This window comes from Pristiophorus japonicus, chromosome 7, assembly GCF_044704955.1.
Source record: "Pristiophorus japonicus isolate sPriJap1 chromosome 7, sPriJap1.hap1, whole genome shotgun sequence".
Taxonomy (NCBI): Eukaryota; Metazoa; Chordata; class Chondrichthyes; family Pristiophoridae; genus Pristiophorus; species Pristiophorus japonicus.
In genome coordinates this window covers 162,623,986-162,648,148 of record NC_091983.1, presented here as the reverse complement: position 1 = coordinate 162,648,148, position 24,163 = coordinate 162,623,986, and the positions used below count along the sequence as shown (strand labels likewise).

General features: G+C 42.7%; 1 protein-coding gene across 3 annotated transcripts in view; it reads right to left on the bottom strand.

Annotated features, from left to right (window-relative positions):
* Positions 1-24,163, bottom strand: part of ahi1 (Abelson helper integration site 1) — a 378,816-nt gene that overhangs the window by 292,617 nt on the left and 62,036 nt on the right. For 2 of the 3 annotated variants that reach the window (XM_070885487.1, XM_070885490.1), the window contains 4 exons: positions 19,564-19,745; positions 15,773-16,031; positions 4,155-4,347; positions 2,662-2,757 (listed from right to left, as the gene is read on the bottom strand). In XM_070885487.1, coding sequence (XP_070741588.1) covers positions 2,662-2,757; positions 4,155-4,347; positions 15,773-16,031; positions 19,564-19,745 — 730 coding nt within the window. The remainder of the gene's footprint in view (positions 1-2,661; positions 2,758-4,154; positions 4,348-15,772; positions 16,032-19,563; positions 19,746-24,163) is intronic. The other variant, XM_070885489.1, reaches the window with a different exon arrangement.

Below are 24,163 nucleotides of genomic sequence, written 5' to 3'. Positions count from 1 at the left end.
ATTCCAGTGAATATAAGCCTAGTCAATCCAGTCTTTCTTCTTTTGTCAGTCCTGCCATCCCGGGAATCAGTCTGGTGAACCTTCGCTGCACTCCCTCAATAGCAAGAATGTCCTTCCTCAGATTGGGAGACCAAAACTGCACACAATACTCAAGGTGTGGTCTCACCAAGGCCCTGTACAACTGCAGTAAGACCTCCTTGCTCCTATACTCAAATCCCCTCGCTATGAAGGCCAGCATGCCATTTGCTTTTTTTACTGCCTGCTGTACCTGTATGCCTACCTTCAATGACTGATGTACCATGACACCCAGATCTCGTTGCACCTTCCCTTTTACTAATCTGTCACCATTCAGGTAATAATCTGCCTTCCTGTTTTGCCACCAAAGTGGATAACCTCACACTTATCCACATTATACTGCATCTGCCATGCATTTGCCCATTCACCTAACTTGTCCAAGTTCCCCTGCAGCCTCCTAGCATCCTCCTCACAGCTCGCACTGCCACCCAACTTACTGTCATCTGGATATATTACATTCAATTCCTTCGTCTTAATCATTAATGTATATTGTAAATAGCTGGGATCCCAGCACTGAGCCCTGCGGCACCCCACTAGTCACTGCCTGCCATTCTGAAAAGGACCCATTTATTCCCACTTTTTGCTTCCTGTCTGCCAACCAGTTCTCTATCCACGTCAATACATTACCCCCAATACCAAGTGCCTTAATTTTGCACACTAATCTCTTGTGTGGGACCTTGTCAAAAGCCTTTTCAAAGTCCAAATTCACCACATCCACTGGTTCTCCCTTATCCACTCTACTTGTTACATCCTTAAAAAACTCTAGTAGATTTGTCAAGCATGATTTCCCTTTCATAAATCCAGGCTGCTTTCCAAATGCACTGCTATTACATCTTTAATAATTGATTGCAACATTTCCCCCACCACCGATATCAGGCTAACCGGTCTATAATTCCCTGTTTTCTCTCTCCCTCCTTTTTTTAAAAAGTAGGATTACATTAGCTACCCCCCAATCCATAGGAACTGAACCAGAGTCCATGGAATGTTGGAAAATGATCACCAATGCATCTACCATTTCTAGGGCCACTTCCTTATGTACTCTAGGATGCAAACTATCAGGCCCTGGGGATTTATTGGCCTTCAGTCCCTTCAATTTCCCCAACACCATTTCCTGACTAATAAGGATTTCCCTCAGTTCCTCCTTCTCGCTAGACCCTCAGTCCCCTAGTATTTTCGGGAGGTTATTCATGTCTTCCTTAGTGAAGATAGAACCAAAGTATTTGTTCAATTGGTCTGCCATTTCCTTGTTCCCCATTATGAATTCACCTGATTCTGATTGCAAGGGACTTACATTAGTCTTCACTAATCTTTTTCTCTTTACATATCTATGGAAGCTTTTGCAGTCAGTTTTTATGTTCCCTGCAAGCTTACTCTCATACTCTATTTTCCCCCTCCTAATTAAACCCTTAGTCCTCCTCTGCTGTGTTCTAAATTTCTCCCAGTCCTCAGGTTTGCTGCTTTTTCTGGCCAATTTATATGCCTCTTCCTTGGATTTAACATTATCCCTAATTTCCCTTGTTAGCCACGGTTGAGCCACCTTCCTTTTTTATTCTTACGCCACACAGGGATGTACAATTGTTGTAGTTCATCCATTTAAACGTTTGCCATTGCCTATCCACCATCAACCCTTTAAGTATCATTCTCCAGTCTATCCTAGCCCATTATTGGTACCAAAGGGTTGCCAATAGGGATCCTTCGAGCCGAAACATTCCAAGGTAGTGGAGGATTTGTGGAGGGATGCTAGGCACATCAGACTGTCCAAGAGGTGATCAGTGCTATCCCATTTGCAGAGAGGTAATACTGTGATTTGGCAGACTTTGTGTTCCTCTCCCCTCAGAGGCTGTGTCAGCAGACCAAACACCAGTGTCATAACCGAGATGTAAATGCCGAAATGTTAAGCTGGAGGATTCTGCAGAAGCATCCCAATCACAGCATGTTACCCTTTACACGGTACTGCACAGAAGGTGGCTTTTCCAGGGTGATCACGAGCCAGTGTTATCGGTTTGATTGCACCTGCCAAGATGCCACCAATAATTTCTGCAGGCCCTGGCAAACTGACCTGGGAATGATTGCGGTAACCTGCCTTCTCAGGGTCTGGATCAGCAGTGGGGCAGATACTGAGCTGTGCCATCTAAGGACATCTGTGGCTATCATGCTACGTGGAGCTTGCATGTACACAGGAACAGTCAGTAGTGGTCTAAATCTTGGGTGCAACTTGCTGCAGGTGTGCTGCAGTGCTGACCTTTAGGATGGTGCTGTGGTGTGGCAAAGAGGGCAACCCTTCTTGCAAGCATCTCATGCAGCACTGTTTCGATTTCAGCAGCCAAAGAGGACACTGCCGTTTAATGGCCATACACATAATTTTCCTTTCCTACGAGTAGTGTCATCCCCAACCCAACGGAGTTGTGAATTATGCAAATTAGCTTAGACTGGCAAACTGAGTGCTATTTACACTCAGGCAAAAGTGAAAACTAAATCAGAACCGACTTACACTGAAAAACAAAAATCCGCCCCAGGATCTTGAAAACATTGCAGACAATTGCTTGCTTTATGGTTCAGAATATGGCTATGTTCAGAATATCTTACCTTTAGAAATGCCCAGGCTATTTTGCGCCAACCTCCATCGCTATTTAGAGTTGCGTAGTTGACTTTGGCTTCATCCATACTTACAAATTCAAGGATCTAAGAGCATCAAAACATCTGATTAAAGCTTCAAACAAACCAAATAAACACTGCAAAATATCTAGATTACATTTCGCTTAGAGTAGCTCTGAAATACTGTTTAAATACAAAACGACAATGTGGTTGTTAACTACCAGTGATCATTGCAGAGGTTGCTGTTCACAACTAAGTCAGAAAATAAAATAACTACAGCATCATAGAAGAATTGTTAGAAAATTAGAACTCTAAAAGGAAAAAAAAAATGATGGAGGTGATCAAAGATGAAGGGAACATGGTAGAATTACTGATAATTTTCTATAAGTATTCACTAGAGAGGAAAATACTGATGCGCTAACCAATTAGAGGAATTTTAAATCAGTGTGAAGAACAACCAGATGGCATTTAATATATGAACAGAGTACCATATATAAGGGATAAATCTGACTTTAGCCTAAACATTTATCACTTTAGAGCAGATTAGCCACTAATGTGGTAAAAACCTATTTTTTTTAAATTTTTATCTTCTTGATTTTCATTGCCTAAAAAGCTGATGTGGCCACATTGCCTCTAGGCTCCTGGTGGGTACCTGACAAAGTGCAGTGTATTGGAGGTGTACTGTGCCTATGAGAGGAGAGATGCACGCCTGCGCCTGGGGTCAAGAGGTGGCAGCGGGAGTGCAGCTGCAGGCCTTCCAAACCTGCTGCTATTCTCCTTGCCACTAGTATCAGGGTCCTCTGGATTCTGCTGGGGACGGGTGGGGGTGGGAAAACAAACTATCCATAGCAGTTTCCATCTTTTTTCTTCTATCCCCTGGGACCCCCGCAGAACTTCCAGTCCAGAGGATCCTAGCACAAATCCCAATGCAAGTTTATTCGGGTATCCCTCCACTGAAGGGCACCAGAGCTACATAAAGAAGAAACGATGGCAGAAAGCTGGGAAACACCCCATTCTGCCACATCTAAATGCTTAAGTGGGCCTGCACCTACTTCAGGTGAGCAAGTTCCAGGGAAAGCTGGAAATCCCAAGGCAATGTAGTGGGGGTGAACACATGGCACGATGGGTCAGAGTCTGGAAACTAACTGCTTCCCAGGAGCAATGATATCTTTAACTTGCATGGTATACATTCATACTGATTACACTTTTTAAACCACATAGAAGTAATAAAAAATGTCAGAACTGTGAATTCAGCAACAAAAAAAAGGGGCTCTATTACTGATTTCAATAGAAATTTTGGTATTATAGATCTAGCACCAACTTTTGATGGGTACAAATGGGTTTAAATTAAACTAATTTAAACATTCAAAAATGTCAGTTCGTTCATTCCAAAACATACTATCCTATTCATCTAGGTCTAATCGTCATATAAGAGCATACAGTACAGAATCAGTGAGTCATTATCCAACCCAAACGTTTGATACCTCAAAGAACAGAATGGTACAAGGTGAATCGATGAATTCGTGAAGAAAATAACCGAATCGCTCATTGAAGATAATTTGCTCCTCCCATGATGGAATCGTCGACTTGTTTTTTCTAAAATCGTATGGCTGTGTCATAATGGGAAGGATGTGCTCCACGTTCTCTTGCTCATAATATGAAGTGACATGTCGCTTGCTATTAACGTGAAAGAATTAGAAGAATAAAATTAGAGGAAATGTTCCTAAAGATTCAAATCTCCAAGAGCTTTTTATTCCAGCAAAGTTTTGGATAATAAATTCAATTTTTTTTTTTACAAATGGGGCACATCAGTTTCAAATACTTAAAACAATGCACAAGGGTAAAATTTTATATTGATTAAACAACATTAGGTCTTTGCCTACACTGACTGCATTTGTTTAAATCAGACTACAATTTATGTTGGTAAAAGTGGTTATCTTCTTTAAAAATAAGTAATGCTTCAGTAGATCTCAGATTTCTGCATCAATGATGTCTCAAAATCAATAGGTTTCAAGACATACAGCTTTTGTTCTTTGCGTGTTCAACTGTTCAATTTGCAAAATTAATCTAACTGAATTATGAAATTGTCAGAGCTAAACTTAAAAAAAACGTTAATTTAAAGTTGGGATATGAATGATAAGGGAAGTCAGAAAGGAAGTATCAGGGATTCTGACCACAATCTTTTAAGCATCCTTATGGATATGGAAGTTATGCTAGAGGACTGGAGGATTGCAAAATGTAATATCCTGTATCTCTGTTCAGAAAAGGAGAAAGAGATAAACCCCAGGTAACTACAGATAAATCAGATTATCAGTAGTGGGCAAACTTTTAGAGGCCAGAATACAGGATAATATTAACAATTTAGAAAGATGTGGATTAATTAGGTCAATCAGCGGGGACTTGTGAAAGGCAGGTCATGTCTGTGAACACAAATGTCACTGTTAACACTGCTACATAAAAATGATCTGGTCTTAGGTATAGAGGGTGGGAAATACCAACATTTTCAGAAGATGATGATAAACAGAGGTAAAGAAATTTGTTTTAAAAGGAACTTTCATTTATATAGTGCCGTTCACAACCTCAGGACCTTCCAAAGTGCTTTACAATTAATGAAGTACTTTTGAAGCGAAGTCACTGTTGTAATGTAGGAAGTGCAGGGGACATGGATTTAAAGTAATTGAGGGGAGGTTTAGAAGAGATAGAAGTGGAAATTTTTTCACCAAGAGTAGTGGGGGTCTGGAACTCACTGCCTGAAAGGGTGGTAGAGGCAGAAACCCTCACCACATTTTAAAAATACTTGGATGTGCACTTAAAGTGCCGTAACCTACAGGGCTATGGACCAAGAGCTGGAAAATGGGATTAGGCTAGATAGCTATTGGTCGGCCGGCGCGGACACGATGAGCCGAAAAGGCCTCCTTCCGTGCTATAAATTTCTATGATTCTAAGAACGCGGCAGCCAAACAACAAGGTCCCACAAACAGCAATGAGATAATGACCAGATAATCTGTTTTTATAGTGATGATGGTTAAGTGATAAATGTTGGCCAGGATACCGAGAACTCACCTGCTCTTCTTCAAATAATACCGTAGGATCTTTTACATTCACCTGTAAGGGCAGACAAGGCCTTGGTTTTAACATCTCACCTAAAAGATGGCAATTCTGACAGTGCAGCACTCCCTCAATCATCATAGGCAGTCCCTCGGAATCGAGGAAGACTTGCTTCCACTCTTAACATGAGTTCTAAGCTGGCTGTACAATCCATTACGAGAACCACAGTCTCTTGTCAGATAGTTGTTGAGGGAAGGAATGGGTGGGACTGGTTTGCCGCATGTTCTTTCCGCTGCCTGTGCTTGATTTCTGCATGCTCTCGGCGTCGAGACTCGAGGTGCTCAGTGCCCTCCTGGATGCGCTGCCTCCACTTAGGGCGGTCTTTGGCCAGGGTCTCCCAGGTGTCAGTGGGGATGTTGCACTTTATCAGGGAGGCTTTGAGGGTGTCCTTGTAATGTTTCCGCTGTCCACCTTTGGCTCGTTTGCCGTGAATGAATTCTGAGTAGTGCTCTTGCTTTGGGAGTCTCGTGTCTGGCATGCAAACTATGTGGCCTGCCCAGCAGAGCTGATCAAGTGTGGTCAGTGCTTCAATGTTGAGGATGTTGGCTTGGTCGAGGACGCTGATGTTGGTGCGTCTGTCCTCCCAGGGGATTTGTAGGATCTTGCGGAGACGTCGTTGGTGGTATTTCTCCAGCGACTTGAGGTGTGTACTGTACATGGTCCATGTTTCTGAGCTATACAGGAGAGCGGGTATTACTACAGCCCTGTAGACCATGAGCTTGGTGGCAAACACTCTTTTCCTCAGGCTGCACTGGCGCACTGGAGGCAGTGTTGGATCTCGTCGTCAATGCTCTTGCTGATAGGAGGCTCCCGAGATATGGGAAGTGGTCCACGGTGTCGAGGGCCTCAGTACTGCATTGCTGGATGTCAGCCTGGATTTTGTGTTCAAATCTCTGGAGCAGGGCTTGAACTCTTGATGTTCTGTCTCAGAAGTGAGAGTGCCAACAACTGAGCCACGGATAACATCTTTGTGGAGCGAGGTTAACTCCAAGAAAAAAAACTTGCATTTATATAGTGCCCTTCACACTCAGGATGCCACAAGCACTTCACAGCCATGCTTTTTTGAAGCAGACACTTGTTTTGTAGGCAAACCTGGTAGTCAATTTTCTTACAAAAAGGTCCCACAGTAAATGAGCAGATAATGTATTGTGACGGTGTTGGTTAAAAGATTAATTTTGGCCAGGATACTGGGAAAACTCGCCTACCCTTCTCTGAATAGTGCCATGTGTTCCTTTATGTCCATGCATTCCTAATGTGTAGCATGTTGTCTGAGGGAAGGGGAACGCGAGCAGTGCACAGACTGGTGTGAAGTCACATCCCCTGAGGTGTGTACTGAAACTGCTCCAAGGTACTCCCTGTAGAAGCACAGCAGAAAGGTAGATCTTGCCCAAAAGTCCATGCTGGCAGAAAAATGTACATCTTAAAAAAATGATGAATTAAATTTCAAGCAAGTTATTGAATAAAAAACATACTCTTGGACTTTTCTTTCCGATTTAATTCATGTTTTCAAAATTGTGAAGGTGATTGTTAATATTCCCCAGAAAATGGTTCACTGTGGCAAAGAAAAACCAGGTAGAACTTTCCTTCACCCCCACTCCACAATAAATTACTATGGAAGGACATTGAAGCAAACAGTAGAAATTGCTTTAAGAGGCAATGAGAACAATTTTTAAAGATAGATATAGGATTGTAGGATGTGAGAGAAGGTAGTTAAAGGAGGATTAACATGAAATAAAAATGGACAGGCCTATTGGGGCTTATACCCTATCCAAAAAATTATGTTGAATTCCTGGTCAAACTACTTACTTATGACCCAATTGCATTCAATCTGTACTCTAAAGGCAGTTTTATTGTAATCCAGTATTATACAATTTATCACTTTAACCAATATGAACTACTTTATATATATTACAGTAACAGAACAAAATATAAAAGTTTATGTATAATTCTACTGGTTTGCCGTTACAACCAAACTCTGAATGGCAGCATCAACTTGACTTAAGGGGTTAGAGTACAAGAGTAAGGAAATCTTGTTACAATTGTACAGGGCTTTGGCGAAACCACATCTGGAGTACTGTGTACAGTTGTGGTACCCTTATCTAGGGAAGGATATACTTGCCTTAGACTCAGTTCAACAAAGGTTCACTAGACTAATCCCTGGGATGATGAACCTTCATACAACACTAGTTCAGCCTCAACTGGAGTATTGTGTCCAATTCTGGGCACTGCACTTCAGGAAAGATGGTGCAGAAAATATTTACAAGAATGGATCCGGGGATGAGGGACATCGGCTATGTGGATAGACTATAGAAGCTGAGGTTGTTCTCCTTATAGCAGAGAAGGTAGAGAGGAGATTTGACATGGTGTTCAAAATCATGAGGGATCTAGACAAAGTAGATAGAGAGAGACTGTTCCCATTGGCGGAAGGACCGAAAACCAGTGGATACAGATTTAAGGTGATTGGCAGAAGAAACATGATGAAAAATTTTCGAGTGGTTAAGATCTGGAATTCACTGCCTGAAAGGGTGGTGGAGGCAGATTCATTTGTGGATTTCAAAAGGGAATTGGATAAGTACCTGAAGGAAAAAGATTTGCAGGGCTACAGGGAACGGGTGGGTAAGTGAGACTAGCTGAAGTGCTCTTGGAGAGCCAGCACAGGCTCGACGGGCCGAATAGCTTCCTTCTGTGTTGTAATCATTCTATGATTGTCCTATGTGGAGCGATTGAGTAGATAACCCTATACTCTTTGGAATTTAGAAGGAGAGGAGATCTCTTTGAAACATACAAGATTCTGAGGGGGGGGGGGGGGGGAGGTTGAAGGATAGATGCTGAGAGATTGTATTCCATGGCTGGAGGGTCCTAAACTGTAAATGTAACATCCCTATTTAAAAAAGGAGGCAGACAAAAAGCAGGAAACTATAGACCAGTTAGCCTAACATCTGTGGTTGGGAAAATGTTGGGAGTCCATTATTAAAGAAGCAGTTGCAGGACATTTGGAAAAGCATAATTCAGTCAGGCAGAGTCAGCATGGATTTATGAAGGGGAAGTCATGTTTGACAAATTTGCTGGAATTCTTTGAGGATGTAATGAACAAGGTGGATAAAGGGGAACCAGTGGATGTGGTGTATTTGGGCTTCCAAAAGGCATGTGACAAGGTGCCACATAAAAGGTTACTGCACAAGATAAAAGTTCACGGGGTTGGGGGCAATATATTAGAATGGATAGAGAGTTGGCTAACTAACAGAAAACACAGTCGGGATAAATGGTTCATTCTCGGGTTGGCAATCAGTAACTAGTGGGGTGCCGCAGGGATCAGTGCTGGGACCCCAACTATTTACAATCTATATTAACGACTTGGATGAAGGGACCAAGTATAACATAACCAAGTTTGCTGATGATACAAAGATGGGAGGAAAAGCAATGTGTGAGGAGTACACAAAAAACATGCAAAAGGACACAGACAGGCTGAGTGAGTGGGCAGAAATTTGGCAGATGGAGTATAATGAGGTTATGCACTTTGGCAGAAAAAAATCAAAGAGCAAGTTATTATTTAAATGGAGGAAAACTGCAAAGTGCTGCAACACAGCAGGACCTGGGGATCTTGGTGCATGAAACACGAAAGGTTAGTATGCAGATACAGCAAATGATCAGGAAGGCCAATGGAATCTTGGCCTTTATTTCAAAGAGGATGGGGTATAAAAGCAGGGAAGTCTTGCTACAGTTATACAGGGTATTGGTGAGGCCACACCTGGAATACTGCGTACAGTTTTGGTTTCCATATTTACGAAAGGATATACTTGCTTTGGAGGCAGTTCAGAAAAGGTACACTAGGTTGATTCCGGAGATGAGGGGGTTGACATGAGGAAAGGTTGAGTAGGTTGGGCCTCTACTCACTAGAATTCAAAAGAATGAGAGGTGGTTTTATCGAAATGTGTCACGATTATGAGGGGGCTTGACGAGGTGGATGCAGAGAAGATGTTTCCACTGATAGGGGAGACTAGAACTAGGGGGCATAATCTTAGAATAAGGGGCTGCCCATTTAAAACTGAGTTGAGGAGGAATTTCATCTCTCAGAGGGTTGTAAATCTGTGGAATTCGCTGCCTCAGAGAGCTGTGGAAGCTGGGTCATTGAATAAATTTAACTGATAAGGGAATAAGGGGTTATGGGGAGCGGGCAGTGAAGTGGACCCGAGTCCATGATCAGATCAGCCATGATCATATTAAATGGCAGAACAGGCTCGAGGGACAGAGTAAGGTCTCCTCCTGTTCCTATTTCTTATAAACTAGGGGGCATAATCCCAGGATAAGGGGTAGACCATTTAAGAAAATGAGGAGGAATTTCTTCACTCAGAGGGTTGTGAATCTTTGGAAAACTCTACCCCAAAGGGCTGTGGTTGCTCAGTCGTTGAGTATATTCAAAGTTGAGATTGATCGATTTTTTGACTCTATAGAGGAATCAAAGGATATGGGGATAGGGCAGGAAAGTGGTGTTGAGGTCGTAGATCAGCCATGATCTTATTGAATGCAAGCTCAAGGGGCCAAATGGCCTACTCCTGTTCCTAATTCTTAAGTTCTTATGTTAGTTGATAGAACTCTCACCGTTGAAGGTCATGGGTTCAATCCTATTCCAAGCTTAATCTAGTGTGGTATTATAGGGCAACACAGAGGGAATGCTGCAGAGTCAGATATGCTTCTTTGGATGAAATGTTAAACCGATACCCTGTTTCCCTGATCCAGTGGACATTAAAGATCGCATTAAATTATTGAGTAGAGTGTTCTCCATGTACCCTGACCAACAATCCTGCTTCAGCCGACAGCACAACAAACAGATTAACCGATCACTCATTCATTTCTTTGCCATTTGTAGCATTTCAAAATAATTAATTGTATCTGAAGACTTTTGGGTCATTTCAGAAAGATGTGAAGAGATGCCATATAAATACAAATCTTTCTTTCACTGTTAATTTAGGTGCTTTTATTCAAATAATTTTGCAGATTTACTCAGACTATTAGCTATGACATGCACATCAGCGTCTGTACAGACTCAAGAGGCACCAAATTTAGTATTCCAAAACATAGAACACCAGTTATGATGTGTTGCCTAATAATACAAACTATAGTATACCACAGACAAATGTTACTCATAGATATGAAAATCATTCCTGTAATGTTGAGCATCTTTATTGGCTTGTGGTTTTGCAAAATACTGCGTGCATAGTATTCAAATTAAGCATGAGAGAATTACAATATGACTAAATATCTATATTTGGTTGCACAAAGCATGGCCTGACATTGCTGATGACCAATTTGCAAAATCAGTTTTTTTGATGCAATAGTTAAGGGATGTTCTAAGTGAGTTAGCAGATAGAACGGACCAAGTCCAATATTCACATCTGGCTTTTCTACTCATCAATATACTTTTGAAATGCATCATGTGCTGAACATGGTACACTTTTATTGAAATTGAGAGGGAAGCAACAAATGGTCCAGACTCGAGTGCCATTCTATATCAACTATAATGATATATGCTCCTGCGCACATACTTACTCCTACACTAACTGCTGCACTAGTACAGTTCCATATCAAACCAAGAGTTTTTTTACTGTAAGAATTTAACTGTTATTTAATCTAGAATGCACATTTCCAATTTGATATACTAGCCATAGAGAACGCTGGAATGCATTTCATATGCTTCGACCAAGAGAACCAATTTGAGCTGCTTCTGTCCTCAGTCTTCTTTCATTTTTCACTAGAATAACAGCGGGAGTACACTGGAAGGGCTGTCCCATCATTTATAGTGATTCTTCATAGGTATACTTTAGTTATTGAGTGTTCTATAGCAGAATAGTATTATAGAAAACATCTTTTCAATTAAAAATGACTGCAGGTTGTATAACAAAGGTTTTTAAAAAAAGGACCATCTAACAATTCAAACAAGTCTGCCAAGCGTTCCAGAAGTTTATTGCTCTCTTTTGTGCGAAAAATACTTTTTAAAAGGTATATCATCATTAAATCCATCATTGTCAAATAATACTCAAAATGTCCATCACATGCCAGGGTCTGATAAACACTTTTCACTTCCCATTGGCAGGGAAGCTGGCATATCCTTGATAGACATTTAATTTGTGGTAATTTGAGATAAGGTAAACCTAATGGCTGCAACCACTGTAGATGTGCCAACAGTGATTTTTTACACAGGTTTCTAGACGGGTAGTTAAGCCACTTACATAAAGCCAGTTGTGCCCCTAAAATGCAATGCAGGGTCTGATCTAATCATCGGGTCCTGAATGCAATTTTAAGTAAGACCCAAGCAGGGAATCTATTATGGTTTTACTGCCAGGCTGAAGCAAGTCAGAAGAAGGTTTTGGAGGGATTGTGAAAAGTAAGTTGTTTTTTTTCCTTTGTGGAGTCAGAGGATCTGGAATGCCCAGGACTCCATCTACCTCCTTTTTCCTCCCACAAGACCCTTGAGGAAATCCCTTCCCCACACTTACCAGAGTGCAGGTAGGTGGTCATGCGCCATCTGATTTTCAGGAGGCCGGCAGCCCATTCCAGGTAGGCAGTGGACCAGTGACATGTTAATGGGGCCCGGGAGTTAAAATAGCCAGTGTTTAATGTTTTCTGATTGGTTGCTTTTTAGCGACTTTGATACTAAAGCTAATCAGCATTTGTTTTATTACAGTCCATGACTCGTGGACATTTTGCTATGGTCTATGAACGCAAATTAAATATAAAACTTTAATTATATGGATGGATAACTACTATTACACTCACTGATTATCTCACTGGACAGAAAACAGAACAGGAATAATTGGGTCATTTTCGGGTTGGCAGGCTGTAATTAGTGGGGTGCCGCAAGGATCGTTGCTTGGGCCCCAGTTATTCACAATCTATAACAATGATTTGGATGGGGGGACCAAATGTAATATATCCAAATTTGCTGATGATACAAAGCTAGGTGGGAATGTAAGTTGTGAGGAGGATGCAAAGAGACTTCAAGGGGATATAGACAGGCTAAGTGAGTGGGCAAGAACATGGCAAATGGAATATAATGTGGAGAAATGTGAAGTTATTCACTTTGGTAGGAAAAAGTAGAAAAGCAGAGTATTTTTTAAATGTTGAGAGATTGGGAAATGTTGGTGTTCAGAGGGTCCTTGTACAGGAATCACTGAAAGTTAACATGCAGGTACAGCAAGCAATTAAGAAAGCAAATGGTATGTTGTCCTTTATTACAAGAGGATTTGAGTATAAGAATAAAGACGTCTTACTGCAATTATATAGGGCCCTGGTGAGACCGCAGCTGGAGTAGTGTGTTCAGTTTTGGTCTCCTTACCAAAGGAAGGGTATACTTGCCATAGAGGGAGTGCAATGAAGGCTCACCAGATTGATTCCTGGGATGGGGGGATTGTCCTACGAGAGATTGAGTAGACTAGGCCTATATTCTCTAGAGTTTAGAAGAATGAGAGGTGATCTCATTAAAACATAAAAATTCTTATAGGGTTTAACAGGATAGATGTTTCCTCTGACTGGGGAGTCTAGAACCAGGGGTCTTTCAATGTGACTTTTAACATACTTGGTCACCAACTATTTTGTAAACGTATTGAATTGTTTGCCAACCTCCAATGACCAGTGAAATTAAAGGTGAGGTATAGCACTAATGGTACAAGTCCCCATCCCTCCCCAGATGGTTTTGTAACCAACACACTCACTTTACCTCTGAGTCAGAAGGTTACGGATTCAAGCTCCAGAGACATTTGCACAGAATCTAGTCTGACACTTCAGCACAGTACTGAGGGAGTGCTGCACTGTCAGAGGTGCCATCTTTCAGATGAGGCATTAAACTCAAGCCCGGTCGGCCTTCGCAAATGGGTGTAAGAAATCACAAGGAAGTCTTGTGATTTCTTACACTATGCTTGAAACTATCATTAAGGAAGAAATAGCGGGACATCTAGATAGGAATAGTGCAATCAAGCAGACGCAACATGGATTCATGAAGGGGAAATCATGTTTAACTAATTTACTGAAATTCTTTGAGGATATAACGAGCATGGTGGATAGAGGTGTACCGATGGATGTGGTGTATTTGGATTTCCAAAAGGCATTCGATAAGGTGCCACACAAAAGTTACTGCAGAAGATAAAGGTATGCGGAGTCAGAGGAAATGTATTAGCATGGATCGAGAATTGGCTGGCTAACAGAAAGCAGAGAGTCGGGATAAATGGGTCCTTTTCGGGTTGGAAATCGGTGGTTAGTGGTGTGCCACAGGAATCGGTGCTGGGACCACAACTGTTTACAATATACATAGATGACCTGGAAGAGAGGACAGAGTGTAGTGTAACAAAATTTGCAGATGACACAAAGATTAGTGGGAAAGCGGGTTGTATAGAGGACACAGAGAGGCTGCAAAGAGATTTAGATAGGTTAAGCGAGTGGGCTAAGGTTTGGCAGATGGAATACAATGTCGGAAAGTGTGAGGTCATCCACCTTGGGGAAAAAAATCAGTAAAAGGGAATATTATTTGAATGGGGAGAAATTACAACATGCTGCAGTGCAGAGGGACCTGGGGGTCCTTGTGCATGAAAACTCTTTTGAGTTTACCTGCAAAACATAAAACATTAAGACCATGCCACCCGACCTGGGTGACACAGCAGACATTTTCAAGGCCCCTTTTTTTTTAAATTATTTTTTTGGTTTTTTTTTTGGGGCGCTAAAATCAAATTTTCCCAGTGCCCCCTATAAAAGGGGAGGGGGACACTAAAAGCACCGGCAATTAAAACAAATTAAACTTTAAAACGTAAAATCAAATTAAAATTTGGTTGCCGGGCGTGATGATGCACTCCAGTCCCTCCGGTGCCCACCTCTCGCGGAAGGCCGCGTCCTTGTGCATGAATCCCAAAAAGTTAGTTTGCAGGTGCAGCAGGTAATCAGGAAGGCGAATGGAATGTTGGCCTTCATTGCGAGAGGGATGGAGTACAAAAGCAGGGAGGTCCTGCTGCAACTTTATAGGGTATTGATGAGGCCGCACCTGGAGTACTGCGTGCAGTTTTGGTCACCTTACTTAAGGAAGGATATACTAGCTTTGGAGGGGATACAGAGAAGATTCACTCGGCTGATTCCAGAGATGAGAGGGTTACCTTATGATGATAGATTGAGTAGACTGGGTCTTTACTCGTTGGAGTTCAGAAGGATGAGGGGTGATCTTATAGAAACATTTAAAATAATGAAAGGGATAGACAAGATAGAGGCAGAGAGGTTGTTTCCACTGGTCGGGGAGACTAGAACTAGGGGGCACAGCCTCAAGATATGGGGGAGCCAATTTAAAACCGAGTTGAGAAGGAATTTCTTCTCCCAGAGGGTTGTGAATCTGTGGAATTCTCTGCCCAAGGAAGCAGTTGAGGCTAGCTCATTGAATGTATTCAAGTCACAGATAGATAGATTTTTAACCAATAAGGGAATTAAGGGTTACGGGGAGCGGGCAGATAAGTGGTGCTGAGTCCACGGCCAGATCAGCCATGATCTTGTTGAATGGCGGAGCAGGCTCGAGGGGCTAGATGGCCTACTCCTGTTCCTAATTCTTATGTTCTTATGTTCACCCAACATGCTGGCCAACATTTATTCCACATCCAACATCATCAAAACATATTAACTGGTCATTTATTTCATTGCTGTTTGTTGGGCCTTACTGTGCACAAATTGGCTGCCTTGTTTCCCAACATTACAACAGTGACTACACTTCAAAAATAATTAATTTAATGTAAAGTGCTTTGGGACATCCGGAGGACATCAAAGGCTCTATTTAAATGCAAACTTTTCTTTCTTTTGTTGCTAACGTTTAAGTTGCATTATATTTTTTGTGCGATCTTTCATATTTTATAATGTTTATCTTGTAATTCAATATATATATTACATAAAAGTTTTCTTTACACTTTGAATCACCAACTCAATTTGTTATGTATTGCTTGATTAAACAGATTTTTCAAGCCCTGTATCTCACCTGTGTTCTTTCATAACATATTGTCCAGACACTTCATTAACTACATGAACTTTCACTGAGGGATGCGATGTCAGAATATCTGTTTTTAACAGGTCTGCCCTGTGGATATATACACCGAGGACCAGACTGTTATCAGTAATGTATTTTGGCCTCTGCTGTTGAAGTTCAGCCTCTAACTCAGAAGCAGCTTCTTCACCTTCAGGATATTCTTGCAATATTTCTTCTGTTATCTCTGTTTTATCTGCTACTTCTGGTTCTGCTGGCATGGGGAAATATAATTATTACAATATATTCTTTACTTTCTCGAACAGTTGCATTAGGGTACGCAAGATGACATACAGCCTCCCCAATTTCGCTCCTTTTTTTCATACCTCTCCCTTCCCAAAAGCAAGGCTGATTTTAGAAACTTCTGAATGTGGGAAAGGAAATAGTGAGGCAAAGGAATTTAAGGAAAACTTTTCCAGAGAGCAGAGCCGAGGCAAGTCCACTGCTTCTATGTTGTCAGACAGCTTGTCCGATATTCAGTCTTGAATGAGTTGCAATTTCCTCCAGTTAAACATTGGGAAAACCAAAGCCTTCGTCATTGTCACTGTGTCATTGTAAGCTCTATGGGCCTGAACTTGGTGGAAGCCAAGTTCCACCCAAAGGACCGCCAAGATACTTGACGGTACTTTAGGCGGGAGCTTCGTGAAAAAGATCTTGAAAGACCACCCAGCGGCACTTACACCGTGAAACTGGGCGGCAGCAGGCGGGAGCTCCCAATCTCAGTGTCAAATACAATCCTCGCCAAAGTGCCGCTGAGGATTCAGTCGGGCCCAGGGAGGAGGGAGCACATCAAAATAGAAATTTTCACCCCCCAAAAAAAACTCTGGAACACCTTCGGGGAACCCCATACATATAAGTCGCTGAAAAAAAAATTAAAAGTTCACTAACCATTTTTTGCAGGTTTTCTTACTTACCGTTGGGATTAGACCTGTCTCCTTTCCCGGTCCTTTCCTCCTGCTGCTGCCGACTCCTACCCGCTCCAATCTGGCAGCTGATATCGGCTGTTAGCAGGCGGTTCCCAGCGGTATTCCCCTCCCGCCGGCGGCAGTGGGTAGTAAGGACACCAAGTTCGAACCCTATGGGCCCGAAATTGGTGGACATACTGCCGCATACCACCCAAAATCGTGAACTTCATAGAATCTACATACCTCCCGGCGGAAAATTCATCAGAGGCATACTGCCGGGCGGTATGTATGTCATCCACCCATCCACACCGCTGTCATACCACCCAAATTTGCAAAATTCATCACTTACCACCAACATACTGCCGACCTTGCAGACCGCCCTGGAAAAGGTGGTTTTAAGTTGATCTTCTGACGGCGGTATGCATCTTTACCTGTAAAAAATGTTTTTATCTCTCCCCCGCCCCCCCGCCCCACAACCACCCCCCCGCTCATGCCTGCTGCTGGATGGATTTGGAGGCAATGTGATATTGGACGCAAGCGCAGAAAAGGGTTAATGTAAATTGCGCTGGGGGGGCCGAGTCGGTGATATTTGTCCTAACTCTCACTTCTGCACATGCATCAGGAGACGCATGCGCAGAAGTGAGACTTAGTACAAATAGTTACTGTATTGTTTTAAAACTTGCACTGCAGCTCCAACAAGTGGCCAGAGCCTGTAACTGCTTACAGACTCAAAGCAGTTTAAAAATAATGTATGCTCAGTGTAAAATAGCAGTTATTGGGTGACAACAAATTTTATACATTGTGTGATAGGGTTGTGATACCTTTAACATTTAAGCCATCTACAGGCAACATCACCTACATGCGTCAAAGTTTATTGCAGGTAAACGTGAACACTTTTATAATGAAACTTCCCATTACAATTGATATAAGGTTTTCAATGCATCATTTCCACCACCGCCAGCATGATCCCGCCAAAAAACACATCTTCCCCTCCCCTCCCCTTTCAGCATTCTGAAGGGACTGTTCCCACCGCTATACCCTGGTCCACTCCTGAATCACTCCCAACACTCCTTCCCCTTCCTATGACACCTTCCCGTGCAAGTGCAGGAGATGCAACACCTGCCCTTTCACTTTCTCCCTTCCACCGTCCAGGGTCCCAAACACTCCTTCCAGATGAAACAGCAATTTACTTGTACTTCTTTCAATTTAGTATACTTTATTCATTGCTCAGGAAGCGATCTCCTCTACATTGGGGAAGCCAAACTCAGATTGGATGACCTCTTTGCAGAACACCTCCGTTCAGTCGCAAGAATGACCCCGAGCTTACAGTTGCCTGTCACTTTAATTTTCCGCTCCACTCCGACCTCTGTCTAATGAAGCTCAACGTCAGCTCGAAGAATAGCACCTCATCCATCGAATTAGACACTTTACAGCCTTTCGGACTTAACATTGAGTTCAACAATTTCAGATCCTCTGTCCCTATTTTTTCCAGACGGGAGCTGTTGATGATTTTGCTATTCCCATTTACACCTCTTCTAGACCCATCAATTGTTCCTTAACTTGTCCCATTACCACCTCATCTTGCCTCGCACCATCATCCCTTTTGTCTTTTGATCTCTCTTGCCTTCCATCCTATCATAGTCCTTTCCTTTTGTTCTTTCCTCCCCATCCCCATTTCACTTGCTTAAAACCGGTCTCTAACATTTTTCAGTTCTGACAAAAGGTAATCGACCTGAAACGTTAACTCTTTCTCTCTCCACAGATGCTGCCTGACATGCTGAGTATTTCCTGCATTTTCTGTTTTTATTCCAGGTTTGAAAGGGCAGTTTGGGGCTCTCCAATGTACATGTTCAGAGCAAAAGTTATTTTATACTAGAAAATAAAAACAATTGTAATGTGCTGACCAGAGCTTTTTTGGTTTGGGGAACCATCAGTACTGGTACCGTTGAGAAATATCAAATATGTAACATTGCATTGAATTACTTTTCAAATCACACTGCACAATAAAAGCAATCAAAGAAAGTGACCCTGATCCAAAATACCCACATTCATTTTCATTTTGACTTGCGCAAAGTCTTTGTGCAGCTCTGCTAAAACCAAGCAGATGAATCACAAATGAGTAATCGCCTCTCACATTTTGGGTGGAATTTTAATTTTTATTGCCAGAAAAGAAAATCAGGTGGGATGTAAAATGGGTGTCCTATTCACCTGGCAATAAAGTTAAAATTATCCTGGTTTGGTGATTGAGTGATCACAAACTTTTCAAATAAATTGTACATATACACAAATGTAAAGGAAATATAATGCTGGGAAATTAAACTCTTTTAGTTCCAATTAATGTCAAGTAGAGGTAGATTTATGCTATGGGCTTTTGGCCACTAGGAACAGAGTTGAGACTGTCCCAACTTAGAGGATACACATTACCAGGAGGAGAAGATGCTCAATCTATAAGTCTGGGCTAAATGGAATCCAAATCTCAGATGAAAAGGCAGTGTACTAACCCAATGCACTGGTTACCCTTACACACATGTTCACTGTACCTCTCAATCCTGGGTTTTAGGTGAGTGACTCTTTTTGCACTCTTCCTCTCCCTTGCCACCTGCCCCATCTCCAATATCAAGAATGTAGCTTCTATCACCACTCCATCATAAGTAATTTAGTTTTACTCTATGAGATTACACTAATGAAATATATTATCCCAACTGTGATAGCATATTTTACAATAAAAAATGTCCTATCAAATAACAAAGTATATAAATGTATCTCAAAAATTACTGCGCAATGTTCTACATCACTGTTTTGAAATCCCGCTTTAAAATTTCATTTGCACAATTTTTGCACCTTTTTTAGTTTTCTTGGTCTTCTTTCTTTTTGCTCTTTGTTGTTTCTTCTCTTCCCCATGTATCTGTTTTTCTTCATCGTTTACTTCTTCTAACTCAGGCATCAATCTTCTGAGGGGAATCTTTTTCCCTTTATAATTAGCTTCATCCCGGCTATCCTGCAGCTCTGAAATGCACATGTTGCTTGGGCAGAAGACAAAAGGGTGTTTTAAAATAAATATATCTTTTGACTTTTTGAAAATACTATCCTTTTCCAGGCCATATAACCAAACTTTTAAATTGAGTCCACATATTGGGGCCGGATTTGAGAGAAGTTTGCAAATGGGTTTTCGCCATGATTTGACCCTCCGCGACGAAAACCCGGTCGCAAAGCCTGGGCAGGATCCTCGGGTACCTGCTTACGGCAGCGCTTTCAAGTACTGCCGGAGAGAGGTGCGCCGACATGCAACGACATGGATTGCGTTACCGTCGTACTGTCGGCTCTCTCCAGACTTTTACACCATGCCCAGAATACCGACAGAATGCTGTCGGTACAGTCCTGCCAGCAGTGGCAAGTATGAAAACCTGCAAAAAAAAGTTAATGTTTTTTAAAACTTTTTTTTCCAGTGATTCGGTAGTTAAGGGTTTTGTGAATGTTTTTTGCTATTTAATTTTTTTTTTCCCCTCCCAAGGCCTCTCTCGCAGCGCTCCCAGCCCCGGACTAAATTTGGTGAAACTCACGTTTTTGTGCCGCGAATCCTCGTGCAACGCCCCCACCCCCCTTACCGGCAGACGTAAAACCCTAAAGTTTGGTCTAAAAACGGTAGCGCAGAGAAAATGGTAAGTTTCACATATCGCTGTCATTTTTGACAAAAAACCCCGAAAGACGAAAATCCGGCCCAAGGCCTCTTCAACTGAACTGCGGAGTAGCCGCTCAGCTGCAATCCCCATAGGGACTCTTGCTTATATAGCCGAACACTAGTGTTTTGCAATGTAACTCATGTTTTACAAACACTGAATTGCACGTGAAAAAATATTTTTCAAAAATGAGCATGTGAAAATTTCTGGTTATAACAAATGTATTCATTGTGAAACTATATGATCTATACCCAATGCTAGATAAATATCTAAATGTAATCAGAATTTACAGAATCATCATCATCATAGGCAGCCCTTCGGAATCGAGGAAGACTTGTTTCCACTCAAAGGGCAAAATTTTCCCCAACCCCTTTTTTTTGGCGCACTTACTCTAAATGTGCCGACTTTGCGTGCTGGAAACGGCGCCGGAAAAAAGTGGCCCCATCCTGCCCGCTCTGTTGAGTCTCCAGTGTCCCAGCATGGCGTACATAGTGCAGTGGGGGGCGGAGCAACAGCCCAGCGCAGAAAACACTGCTGGCAGCTGTGCGCATGCGCAGTGGAGTCTGCGCGCATGCTCCTCGCCCTCCCAGCGTGTCCTGCGGGCTGTGAACAGGACTCGATGCTCGCAGCCTCTATCCCCGGCTGAGTGGCCTCCCGCACAGGCTGACTTCTTGGGCCAAGGTAGGATTTGAGTTTTATTTTTTTATTTATTGATGATTGTGCTTTGTTTAGTGAGGAGAGTTTTAATTGGGGTGGGGGGGGGGGGGGGGGAAGAGAGGAGGAGAGTTTTGATGGGACGGGGGGGGAAACTTTAAAAAAAAACTTGTTTCTGGCATAAAGGTAGGCCTTCTATTTTTTATTTGTTATTGATTGATTGCTTATTACTTTTTGTGATTTGTTTCGTGCTTTGCAAGTCTTGGAGCAGGTCCTCAGCTTCCTTCTCTTTTTTATTTGTTAACTAATTGCTTATTACTTTTTGGCCTTTGTTTAGTGCTTTATAAGTCTTGGTGCAGGTCCTCTCAGCTTCCTTGTATTTTTTATTTGTTATTGAATGCTTATTTTTGTGGTTTGTTTAGTGCTTTCTAAGTCTTGGTGCTTTAAATGTACTAACCTGCGCCGAATTCTTAATTGCCCGCAATGTTTTTCAGAACTGGCCACATACACTGACCGAAGTCGATTTGGACTAAGTTTTGACATAAATGGTCAAAACTGGCGTAAGTGGCTGGGAACACTCCCTTTTGAAAAAAAAACTCAACTAAAAAAAAAATTGTACCTAACGGAGTTACTCTGGAGCAAATTTATTGGGGAAAATGGCATCTTTTAAACTTACGCCAGAAAAACCAACTTACTTCCAAAAAATTGGAGCAAGTCATGGCCAAAATTGGGCCCAAAGTGAGTTCTTAGGTGACTGTACAGTCCAATACAGGAATTACAGTCTCTGGAACAGGTGGGGCAGACAGTGGTTGAAGGAAAGGGTGGATGGGTAGTCTGGTTTGTTGCACGCTCCTTCCGCTGTTGCACGCTCCTTCCGCTGTCTGCGCTTGGTTTCTGCATGCTCTCGGCGACGAGACTTGAGGTGCTCAGCGCCCTCCCGGATGCTCTTCCTCCACTTCGGGCGGTCTTTGGCCAGGGATTCCCAGGTGCCGATGGGGATGTTGCACTTAATCAAGGAGGCTTTGAGGGTGTCCTTGAAATGTTTCCTCTGCCCACCTGGGGCTCATTTGCCGTGTGGGAGTTCTGAGTAGAGCACTTACTTTGAGAGTCTCATGTCGGTCATATATATGACTGCGTGTTCTCCTGCACAGCTTCCAGGTAACACTTTTCAGCAGCTGTTGCCTCAATCCTAGATTCACTGTACTATAAGACATTCGCTTTCACCATGGCGGAAGGATCTAGGCAGGGTACCTTAGGATGTACCAAATATCTTCATGTTCTAGAAGACTTAATCCAATGCGGTGTATTGGTTTTAGTAGTTGCCCCTGCTTAATCTAAATCCTCATGTTAAGGCATCACGGCCCCAAAATTCACGGTCACAGGAATGCCTGTTTGCCCAGCAGCCATTTGTCAAAATCGAATGGCCGCCGCTTTGGGCTCAACTGGCCACCCCGACATTGTTTCGGCCCAGGAGGTCTTGCAACGGTGTGGGCCACTGCCGACTATCATGGCGGTGTGGGACCTGCGACAGCAGTGACGCGCTAAAAACGCTGCCGCTCCGCCCCCCGGACCCATTTTCAGCGTGAAAAAGCCGGCCCTTTAGGTAACGGTGCCCCCGGCAGCTTTTAGGGCCTGCGCAGAGAGGTAGAGATCTCAGAGCCGTGGGAGCGGAGAGAGACAAGAAGGTAAGATCCAAACATAGAAACATAGAAACATAGAAAATAGGTGCAGGAGCAGGCCATTCAGCCCTTCTAGCCTGCACCGCCATTCAACGAGTTCATGGCTGAACATGAAACTTCAGTACCCACTTCCTGCTTTCTCGCCATACCCCTTGATCCCCCGAGTAGTAAGGACTTCATCTAACTCCCTTTTGAATATATTTAGTGAATTGGCCTCAACTACTTCCTGTGGTAGAGAATTCCACAGGTTCACCACTCTCTGGGTGAAGAAGTTTCTCCTTATCTCGGTCCTAAATGGCTTACCCCTTATCCTTAGACTGTGACCCCTGGTTCTGGACTTCCCCAACATTGGGAACATTCTTCCTGCATCCAACCTGTCCAAACCCGTCAGAATTTTAAACGTTTCTATGAGGTCCCCTCTCACTCTTCTGAACTCCAGTGAATACAAGCCCAGTTGATTCAGTCTTTCTTGATAGGTCAGTCCCACCATCCCGGGAATCAGTCTGGTGAATCTTCGCTGCACTCCCTCAACAGCAAGTATGTCCTTCCTCAAGTTAGGAGACCAAAACTGTACACAATACTCCAGGTGTGGCCTCACCAAGGCCCTGTACAACTGTAGCAACACCTCCCTGCCCCTGTACTCAAATCCCCTCGCTATGAAGGCCAACATGCCATTTGCTTTCTTAACCGCCTGCTGTACCTGCATGCCAACCTTCAATGACTGATGTACCATGACACCCAGGTCTCGTTGCACCTTCCCTTTTCCTAATCTGTCACCATTCAGATAATAGTCTGACTCTCTGTTTTTACCACCAAAGTGGATAACCTCACATTTATCCACATTATACTTCATCTGCCACGCATTTGCCCACTCACCTAACCTATCCAAGTCACTCTGTAGCCTCATAGCATCCTCCTCGCAGCTCACACTGCCACCCAACTTAGTGTCATCCGCAAATTTGGAGATACTACATTTAATCCCCTCGTCTAAATCATTAATGTACAATGTAAACAGCTGGGGCCCCAGCACAGAACCCTGCGGTACCCCACTAGTCACTGCCTGCCATTCCGAAAAGTACCCATTTACTCCTACTCTTTGCTTCCTGTCTGACAACCAGTTCTCAATCCACGTCAGCACACTACCCCCAATCCCATGTGCTTTAACTTTGCACATTAATCTCCTGTGTGGGACCTTGTCGAAAGCCTTCTGAAAGTCCAAATATACCACATCAACTGGTACTCCTTTGTCCACTTTATTGGAAACATCCTCAAAAAATTCCAGAAGATTTGTCAAGCATGATCTCCCTTTTACAAATCCATGCTGACTTGGACCTATCATGTCACCATTTTCCAAATGCGCTGCTATGACATCCTTAATAATTGATTCCATCATTTTACCCACTACTGAGGTCAGGCTGACCGGTCTATAAT